Raw genomic sequence first — 10,520 nt, forward strand, 5'->3', positions numbered from 1 at the left:
CTTTTTTAAAAAACTTCGGAGGTATGTTAATCACATACAGATGCATATGCTGGGGCTTTGAGTACAGAATCTGTCATTTATTTCTGTTATAGCAATTTTCAGTGGAATTAGTGATGCTTCTTAACCAAACCACTTTTGCTCTGCATCGGAAGAAGAAGAGAAGAGATTGGATTTATACCCCGCCCTTCACAACCCAAAGGTGTCTCAGAGCGGCTTACAAACTCCCTTCCCCTCCCCACAACAGACACCCTGTGAGGTAGGAGGGGCTGAGAGAGCTCTTGACCGAAACTGCTCTTTTTCAAGAACAGCTCTTATCAGAGCTATGGCTTGCCCAAGGTCATCCAGCCAGGTGCAAGTGGAGGAGTGGGGAATCAAACCCGGTTTTCCCAGATTAGAGTCTGTACTTAACCACTACACCAAACTGGCTCTCTGATGGAGTCCATCAGAGCTCAGTTTTATGCAGTGAAAGTTCAGTTCCCAGTTTTGAACCAAGCCTCAACAGCTGGGCTGATAAACCTTGCAAACAAGGCCGAAGTCACTAGTCCACAAGAGCTGCTTACCTTACCATTGAACCATTGACGTTTGGAATGAAAAGTTTCAAATCTCTTCAAAGTCACAAACACTTCCTGCCTGAACACCTACAGGGGATTCTTACCTATATACCTTGTGAAGGGGCTATGGAAACAAACCCTCGCCCGCCAAACTGCTGGGAAACCAGCACCCTCCCACTTTCCAAAAATTACAATGCCTTCATAATTATTTTTACATAATCACGATCTAATGGCAGAATGATATCCCATAAGTTAGCCTTAGCCTCAGCAGAATGCTTCATTCAAATTCTGATGGAGACCCAACTCTACTTCGCTAGAAAAAGTCTAGTCACAGCTCCAGGGAGGGAACCCAATTGCAGGAAAGACAACACACACTGGAACGGCCTCAGAAGGGGGGAAGGAAAAGGAAGCATCTCCCATCCTTTCCAGCTTTCCCTCTCCATGATCCCACCTCCCCATTCAGCCACTGCCAGTCCCCCCCCCCCCCCCCCCCCCACCTACATATGTCTGCTGCAACTCCAAACACACAGAGCACAGCTATGTACAAAATCAGCACATTCTCTCAAAATGCTGCGAGGGGCTGAGCTCAGATCTGAAAGAAAACAAACAACGCTCTGCTCTAAACTCTGGGTCTGTGTTCCGCGCATCTCAGCCGTATTTCGGAAATAGAGTCCAGATGGGGACGGCCAGCACACAGTCGGAGGGCCTGGCACACTCAGAGCAAGAAGAGAGGCTCTCATTCCTCAAATCCCAGCTGGAGGCAACAGGGAGCTTGGAGTTTGCTGGGGTGGAGCAAACAGCAGGCCTGGACTGTAAGTGTGCTGGATGTGGAGGCTACGCACATGTCTCTGAAGCCCCAGTCATGCAAGCGCATGCCAGCGGTTTTCAAACTGCCTCCCAGAGAACTACAGGATTCTTTGGAAGTTCATCAAAAGTTCCTGTGTTCAGTCCTATGCTCCTCTCCCATCCAACCCTATCTACAATGGGAAATCCCGCTCCCTGAATCCCTGCATTTGCCCGGCAATTTTTCCAGTTTCCAAGAGCCTCAGCAGCCTGCTGACTGAGCCCAAGATACCACTCCTCCTTTAGGAATCAAAACGGGGGTCCCACAGAGGATGCAAATGGCCCAGGGATGGTGGGACAAGCAACAGAGAGGCCACAGCATTTGACAGCTTAGGTGTAGGAGGCCAAAAGCCAGTCCATCCATCTGTGGCACCAAGCCCAGGCAAGACTGCGGCAATGGGGGCATAGTGTCTAGACACTCCACCTATCCGGGGAGTTTGGGAATCACATAGTGCAATTACTAATTAGATGTAATGCCAAGAACATAAATTATAAAATGGTCCCTACCCTCTCAAAAACAAGGTATGTGGAATGGTCTGATTTCAAAAACAAAGAATGAGGAAGAACGGGACAGCTTTGGAGATGCTGGTGCCCCAAACAGTCAGGCAGTACCATTGAGCATGCCAGGCAAACAAGAGCATCAATACCTAGCTTTATGCGAAAGGGAGTAATGAAGCAACAATCCATGGGGGGGGGGACATTTTAAACCACTCCTGCCCCCCACACTTATATCTAAACTAGTCAGAACACATCAAAACCCAGGAAGGCTAAGACAGTAACTTTCGACCTCTCCCTGCCCAGTCTAAGACAAGGAGATAAAATACACCCTTCTTAGCCTTCAGGTAACCATAACGAAGGCAGCAGAGGTGGAAGCATTAGAAACTGAGCCTTCTGCCACACAAGCTACAAGGGATTCAGCCCACTGATGCCTACAGACAAAGGCAGACGTCCCCTGGGGGGCCTGAATTCAGAGCTCAGAATGAATGATCCAGATTTGCATTTAATTAACACTTTTGACAGTGGCTGTAAAATCTGGAATTCCACATTGTCTGGAACTGTGAAGGATGAGGAAGCCAGAAGACATGCTGTGGAGATCTGAGGCTGGAAGGATACTAGTGAAACAAGGAAGAGGAAAATCCCTTCTAGGAAGAGCTCACTGGGACAAAGAGATCCATCATCTTTGTCCAGCTTTTCCTCCTACTATGCCGTGGTAGGCTGCGAGAAGATAAGCAGACATGTGCCCCTCCCCACAGGAAACAGCTGGCCTGCGGCTGGATGGAGCCCACAGACCCCCTGCTGTGGGAGGAAGTGCTGTCTCCTCCCCACTTTCTGGACTACAATGCTGTTTGGCAGCAGCCGCTCTTCACACCAGAGGGGAGATGTAGTTGGAGGTGGCTGTACAGACTCAGTCTCTTAAAGTCCTTCCATGTAGCCAGGGCTCATTAGCATAATAGGCCACACCCAACAACAGGAACTCATTAGCATATTGGGCCACACCCCTGACAGCACAGCTCATTAGCACATAGCCCATGTTACCAGAAGTGTGGTCATCCAGCCACACCCACCTTTTGCTTCTTATTCTGTTTACCTTGCTTGTTGTCAAAACCCAGGGCCTTTTTTTGTAGCAGGAACTCCTTTGCATGTTAGGCCACACACCCCTAATGTAGCCAATCCTAATGCGTTTCTGCTGTTGCGTGTGGCCTGTTATGCTAATGAGTTCCTGCTGGCCGTGGCCAACTTGGGAGCCAGCCGGAACTCCGTTCCTGTGCGTTCCTGCCCAAAAATAGCCCAGCATGTAGCACCAAATCGAAGCAAGAGGACTTTGCTCAGGTACGATTGGCTCTCTCCAAACCAGAAGAGCAAGTCATCATGGGGACTCCAAAACCCATCAGTGGTCAGGTACTCAGACCCTATATCAGGCTACTGTGACAATGCGCTAAATGGGGCTGCATTAGAAGAACAGTTAAGATACTGCAGGTAGTCAGTTCTGACAGAGTTGGTTACATGGGTCTCATCATATCAGAGTTGCACCATTTGTACTGGTTTCTAAGTGGTTTCTGGGTCCAATTCAGCTGCTGGTTTTGAACTCTGAAGCCTTGAACCGTGTGAGTCCAGAGTACATCAACGGTCACATTTTCCTGTATAAACCTACACAGAATTTGGGACCTTTCTCAGAGCCCCATTGCGTGTGCCTTCCCTGTCAGATGTGAGCTGAGCAGGCCATTTCAAGAGTGGCGCCCAATTTATCGAACTCCCTTGCCAGAGGAGCAACTGAAAACAGCACTATTTGCAGTGCTGAGAACTAACCTAGCTGCATCTCTTATGTTTTTTTAAATTACAAAATACTGATTTCTAGCTTTTGCTGCAGCTTTGTACTAGGTTTGGTTGTGTTTATGTGTTGGATTATTTGATTGTATACTGTCGGTTTTAGGTAATTTGTGAGCTGTTCTTCAGAGAAGCACAGAGAGCAGGTCTGCTGGCCACTGCTGACACACAAGACGGGGGAGCCGGGAAAGGAAGCTGCATTATGGATCCTGCGTCTGTTAGACAGGGTTCTCTGACTACCAAAATGGGTAGGGCCGGGCCAGGCCTGCCAATTTGGAGAAAGGAGGAGCCGTAAGTCTTTTGGCCCAACACCAGGCCCCAGCTTCCAGGAGGGAGTGGGGAAGAAAGAGGGCAGGGCTAAGCCTGAGCACACAGAAAAAGGGAGTTCTTGGCCTGACGGCTAATTATGGCACAAAGAGGCCCTTGTTCTTGCTTGGGCGGCTGGTGACTTTGCAACAGAAGAGCAAGGAAGACGCTCGTGCCATCCCACCCTGTCAAGGAAAAGCAAGGAGGGGCTCCCTCTTTATACCCACTGAGAGGGACCCAGGCACCTCCCCACCACCATGCCCTCTGTTGCATCTCTTGGACGTATACACAATTCAAGGAAAGTTACTCAAGCTTGCATCAGCTGTATCATTAACCCAACACTAACCAGCAAGTTGCAGAAAGTGTGGATGATCTCCTGCACACAAAACAAAAAGGACTGGGGCACACGGAAACACGGACAGGAAGCTCTGGGGAGAAAGAGGGAATTCTGGTCACAACTGGGAGACTGAAGCCCTAACCAAGATGTTGGTAATGCCTTTTCCAAAACATACCAATCTTTGGACAAACTGTTTGGCCTTAAAAGAAACAGGGCACACAAGGGAGAAAGAGGGAATTCTGGTCACAACTGGGAGCCTGAAGCCCTAACCAAGATGTTGGTAATGCCTTTTCCAAAACATACCAATCTTTGGACAAACTGTTTGGCCTTAAAAGAAAAAAAGCACACAATGAAGAAAGAGGGAATTCTGGTCACAACTGGGAGTCTGAAGCCCTAACCAAGATGTTGGTAATGCCTTTTCCAAAACATACCAATCTTTGGACAAACTGTTTGGCCTTAAAAGAAAAAAAGCACACAATGAAGTCCAACTACTTAGGAAACCTAGAGTTGGTGCCTGATTTAGACACCATCCTGGCTCAGCAGTCCTGTCTATGTATGCATTTTACCCCTCTCTTCCTCCAAGGAGCTCAGGGCTCCTCTCCATTTTATCCCCAAAACAACTCTGTGAAGTATGTCAGGCTGAGTGTGCAACTAATCCAAGGCCACCTAGTGCACTTCACACCATGATGGAGACCAGGGCTTTTTTGTTTTGTTTTTTTGGAAAAAGAGGCGCAAGAACTCTCAAGAGGGAAATGAAGTTTTCAATCTGTATACTGAAAAGTCATGAACTTGTAAACATTTTAAAAAGAATTTTGTCAAAGAAGTTCCGGAACTCCGTGCTGGTGCGTTCCCCAAGGGAAAAAAAAGTCCTGATGGAGACTTGAACCCTGGTCTCAGAAATCCTTGTCCAACCAACCGCTGTACTACATTGCCTCTCCAATTAATCCACGGTCACACCTCCATGAAGAAACAAGCCAAGCTCAGAGCAAACAGCCAACCAACCCCTGGGATTGGGAGTAACGTTCTGAAGACCAAGCCTACCTGGCAAAGCAGTCTGCATCCTGCGATTCATTTCTTAAGTAAGGGATACAGTTCAGCTCCCACTCAGCTCTGTTCACTCCCAGAGGTGACTCACACTACTTTCAAGTGGCATCAAAGCCTTCATCCATGCAGATATTTTGCTCCATTGTGGCTTCCTTACAGCAGCGCTGTTTTGGAAGCATCCTCATGAACGCCATCCTCTTCTGTGTTTTTTCTTTCCTGCTTCCATCCCCCCCCCCCCATTTTGCTGTGATCTTTTCTACACCTGGTTTGGTGAGATCTATTCAGAAGATCACAGTCAAAGCACGCTTACAAGGAGTACAGAAGGGAAGGTGCACATTTTTGCCACTCCTGCCCAATCAGTGCCATTTTTCTTGTCTCAGTCCCGAGGCTGCCATTCACACACACACTGACAAAGGAGATTTTTTTGGGCTTAAAAACAGCATTAAAACAATACAGCCACAGACCAATTACCAGTGTTTAACACTCCCCCAATCCTCTGGTGGTGCAGGGAAGAAGGTGGGACATGGGGACTAAGGCAAGGAAACAGCAAGGGAAACAACCACGTGGATGTCCTGTTGCTGCTGGGAACACCTCTGAATACGTAGCAGTAATGAAGAGCTACACAGAGAATTGTGGCTGTGTAGAAAAAGCCACAGCTGTTTCACATGCACGGTGATAATGCAAGGGACGTGGAAAGGCGCTGCTGTGTGGAAGTGGCCATAGCAAACAGCAGAAGCCACTTCTCTCGACTATTTCAGCAGACAACAGCCATGGGGTCACACAGAAAGTAGACGGCATGTCCGTCACAAGCCACCCTCAGTGCTGCAGCTGCTCCTAAGTATAATCTGGTAGGTGGGTACTGATGCACACAAGCCATCCCATGATGACTTTACACAAGCCGGGTCTTGCCTTCAGACCCTGAAGCAGTTGTGGCATGTGGGCCTCCACAGATGCCTCAAGACAGAAGAGAATGAGACGAGCCATCACAAAAGCCATCCTCCACACACCTGAAATCTTTCTCCTTTCTTCTCCTCCAGTGGGGACCAATCCAATCCTGGCATCAAGAAGGCATTCCACCCAGGGGAGTGGCCTTGCTTCGAGCCCAAGAACCAAGTGCCAATGCTGGCAGCCAAGGAACAAGGACAGTTAATAATTCACTGCCTGCTGGCCCTGGCTGCTCAGCACCCAGCCGACTCTCCTGGCACACAGCCACCCACTCCAACCTGTCCGATCAGCAAGTGAGTTAGTGGCATATACAGGCAGTGCCACCCCAAGGAGGAAAGCTTTGCCAACCTGAGTTTATTTCACACACCGATTCATGTTAACAACATGGAAGAGCATGCAATGGTGGGGCTGTGGACTTCTATCAAGTGGGACATAGTGCAACACCAGTAGCAGCACCCCCAAACATTCTGCACCCTTTCCAGCAACGAGTGTCCTGGGAGGAGGTCAGACGAAAACTGGATGAAGTGGGAATCATTGTTTTTTCACTATTGCAAGTAGAAGCTTCATGTTTTAGAATCTGGATGTACACTGAAAAACATACATGTGTGCATTCCTTCCCCCCCCCCCAAAAAAAATGATAAGGACAGAACATTTCAGTCCTCATCTTTCAAGGCCCATCCTCATGACCATCAATGGCTAGTTCTCTCTCTTACATACATACAAGATACTTTTAAACTTGAGGATCGAGTCTGGAACTCTGTGCATGCAAAACAGGTGTTCTACCACCAAGCTACAGGGCCTTCACTGCACATGCCTACAGCCATCTCAGGTCAAAAACCACAGCTTTCTTCTGGAATCCGTAGAAAGACTTTTATAATGTGAAAAAATGGTCCAGGCAGAAAGCTTTGAACCTCAGAAGGAGATTTCGCAGCAGAGTGGGGGGAAGCCAAATCCATCACCCCAGGAACACAAGACAGGACTGGTCACCTCCTAATCAAGAAGCTTGGTAGAATTGCCTGGACTTATTAGAGACAGGGTCAGCCTCCTCTACGGGCCTCACTGTGGCTTTTTGGCAACTGAACCAAACAACGCAGGAGAGCAAGGCGTCAGGGCACACTGTGAAGAGGGGGCAAAAATGAGCAGAGAGCGCAGGATTGCGAAGCTTTGCAGATGCAATGGAGAGCCCTGCAGGAATTGCAGTCTCTTCCCTATTTACTTTCAGCAAGACCTCTTGGTGCATTTAGAAATCCACACAGTTATCACAACACTTGGTTAGTAGTTTCTCCCATTGGTCAGGAAGGAGTTTCTGTGGAGATTTAAAACAAATACAGACTGGGTAAACCAACACTTCAGGAAATGTTTTAAGGGGGGGAAGGAGAGAAAGGGTGAAGTGCAGCACAAAGCCTCTTTCACGGAAACCAAATCTGAAGCGGAGAAGCAGCAGGCCTGAAACCAAGTTTTGGGCAAGGGAAGCTCCCAAGGGCAGGCAAAGAAGGCACCACAAATCAAAATCTGTACAGCTTCAGGGACAGGGGACCAGGGGCCATCAGTGGGAGACTCCAGATACCAATGCAAGGGCATGGGATGTGCCAGCAAGGCTACCTTGTCTCTGTACCCACTGCCAAATAGGGGCAGGCGGAAACTCTAGGCAACTGTACTGCATTCCCACCCCTTCCTCATCCTAAAACTGCTGAAATACTTCCCCAAGTGAAGCACACAACTCAGCTTCATAGAGCCATACCTGGAAGAGAAGAATAGGAGAAATGGACAGCCATGATCCAGAGCCACCCCATGTTAAAGCCTACCCCTTCCTATGCTAGTGAATGAATAAATGATGTTTACTTACGGTCAAAGACCATTTGTCAAAATAATACATATTCGTTAAATACAAACAGATTAGCTTTCTGTCGAAAAATATATATTTAGACATACAACCTTAAAACTATTCAAATGTTAAAAAATAAAAAGTTTAACAGTCCATTATATCAGAATAACTATGAAAATGTCTAAAACTAATTATAAGTCATGCAAAAGGTGACTGAGGGTTTTTATTGTGGAATTTTACCAGCTGCAAGCAGAATTTAGCTGTTTGTCTGGAGTTTACCTATGCTAGTAGGTATGCAAGTAGCAGTCCGGCAACTTTCATCTCCTCCTGTATAATATGTTTTCTATGGTAAAAAATGTGTACAGGCTCAGTGCCTTCTTACTACTCAAAACTCACTAGATGCTTTGTCAAGCTTTGATTATTCACCATTACATCAATCATTTAATAGACAGAGGTGTGAAGCTGCCCTCACCAGTTAAATGGGGGATGGGGTGAATCCCAGGGCCTCTCTTTCAGTCAGGGAATTCTTCAACACCACCAGCCAAGCTGAGAAGTCTACTTAATTAAATAATTTATATCCTACCTTATTTCCTTGGACTCAAGGCAACTAAACATTCAATCACAAGTTGCAAGGACCCCAAAGGTCCATTTAAATTTACAACTAATGCACAGATTTTAAAACTCACACAGCTAAACCTGCTGGAAGAATTCACCCTCCCACAAACACCCTCTGAAATAGAACTGTCTTGCATGCTTCCTAGATGTAGCCACTAAAGAGACCCTGCAGTAGACCATTCCAAAGGAGTGGAGCAGCAACCGTGAAAGCCCATGATGACCTAGCTGCAGCTGCTGAATAGACAGTTGTATGCATGTTGCCTGCCCCTTGGATAAAGGATACTGTGCCACCCACAGAAGCTAACACACACCCCAGTACCAATCAATCAACCAGAGGCGGATGCCCTGATGGGAAGCAGGAATTTCACACAGGAAGGCATCTCTAAGAGAGATTGCCCCCTTATTCAAACCCATCCGCAACCTGGCAGTGCAAAACCAGCTGGCTCTTGACCTCCGTACCCCTCTCAACATCCTTGCTGGCAGCTTTTACCTTCTGATCCTGCCTGTGCTAAGCCAGCCTTCCTCCTCTTGCCCCAGCCAGTCCCCAGATGGGTTTGATTCCAATTGCCAAGTTGCCTGAGCAAGCCAAGCCCCAAAGGCCATCTCTGGTAGAGGCTGGCACAGGAAGGGATCCATCAACTACCCTAGGGGAAAAAATTATATGGCACCAAGTGTGTGTGTGGGGGAGACTTTTGCTTATAAGGATGCAGGGTTTGCCAACTTTCAGGCAAAGCAACTGCTAAGTGCCATTTGGGAGGACTTGACTGAGGGGCAGCATATAGTTCTCCCCGGTTCTATCCAGGGCATCCCCAGGTAAAGGTTCTCAGGTTTGAAGGTGCTGGGAACAACCTTGCTTTGCTGGACAGCCACCACCAATCGGGGGGGCCAAAGCCAAGCAAAACGGATGAAGGCCTTGACCTGGGAGTTTCAGATAACAGTTCACAGTTCGAAGGCGAAGGCCCAGCCAGTCCTCAGAGATGCTCGAGAGGCCCAATAACCCCGGCTGGATATAGTTACCTCTCCAGCTGGCCACGCCAGAACCGCTCAGACAAGGGCTTACCGAGTCTCCTCCCAAGCCCCCGCTGGTCTACAAGAGGGTCGCCACCACCCCCACCCACCCCGGCGTTTTGCAAATATGAGATAGGCAGGAAGGCGGTCAGCCCTCCCCCCGCCGACCTCAGACCACAAACTTCCCGGGCACACCAAAACTCCGGGAGACACAACCAAATGGCGGCGACGGAATAGAGCCGGCTGCACGCCTGCACCGCATGGCGACGGGCCTCGGCGGCCCGGAGGGAGCCTCTCACCTTGGAGACGATGAGGGGCTCGCCGTGCTCCAGCCCCCCGCGCAGAGTGAAGCCCCAGGGCGCGCCGCCGCCCAGCTGCACGTGCACGTACTGGAAGGAGACCAGCAGCCGGCTCGCCGCCGGGCTCTCCCCCCGCCGCCGCGACTGCGCTTCCTCCCCCGCCGGCCGCGCCATGGCACCATCCCGCAGCCCCTCACGCACGGCGGGCCAGCCCAGACCGACTGCCGCTCGGCATCAATGGGACGGAGGCTGCTTGCTGCTGCTGCTGGGCAGGGGGCGGGCCGGAGGCGGCCGCGGTGGGTGGGGCAGGGAGAGGCGGGCGGAGAGGGCTGGCGTGTCTGTGCCGCCCTTTACTTCTGAGTAAGCTCCCGGTCCCGGGGTAGCCTATGCGCCACCCTTGCAGATTCCCCAAATGACGCGTG

The 10,520-nt window shown here is 49.3% G+C and overlaps 1 protein-coding gene across 1 annotated transcript in view; it reads right to left on the reverse strand.

Annotated features, from left to right (window-relative positions):
* SHROOM4 (shroom family member 4) overlaps positions 1-10,272 on the reverse strand; it is a 33,208-nt gene extending 22,936 nt beyond the window's left edge. Inside the window, exon 1 of the mRNA XM_015408935.1 lies at positions 10,099-10,272. Coding sequence (XP_015264421.1) covers positions 10,099-10,272 — 174 coding nt within the window. The remainder of the gene's footprint in view (positions 1-10,098) is intronic.
* Positions 10,273-10,520: the final 248 nt, after the last annotated feature.

The sequence above is a fragment of the Gekko japonicus genome, unplaced genomic scaffold (genome assembly GCF_001447785.1).
Source record: "Gekko japonicus isolate JY-2015 unplaced genomic scaffold, Gekko_japonicus_V1.1 scaffold19, whole genome shotgun sequence".
Taxonomy (NCBI): domain Eukaryota; kingdom Metazoa; phylum Chordata; class Lepidosauria; order Squamata; family Gekkonidae; genus Gekko; species Gekko japonicus.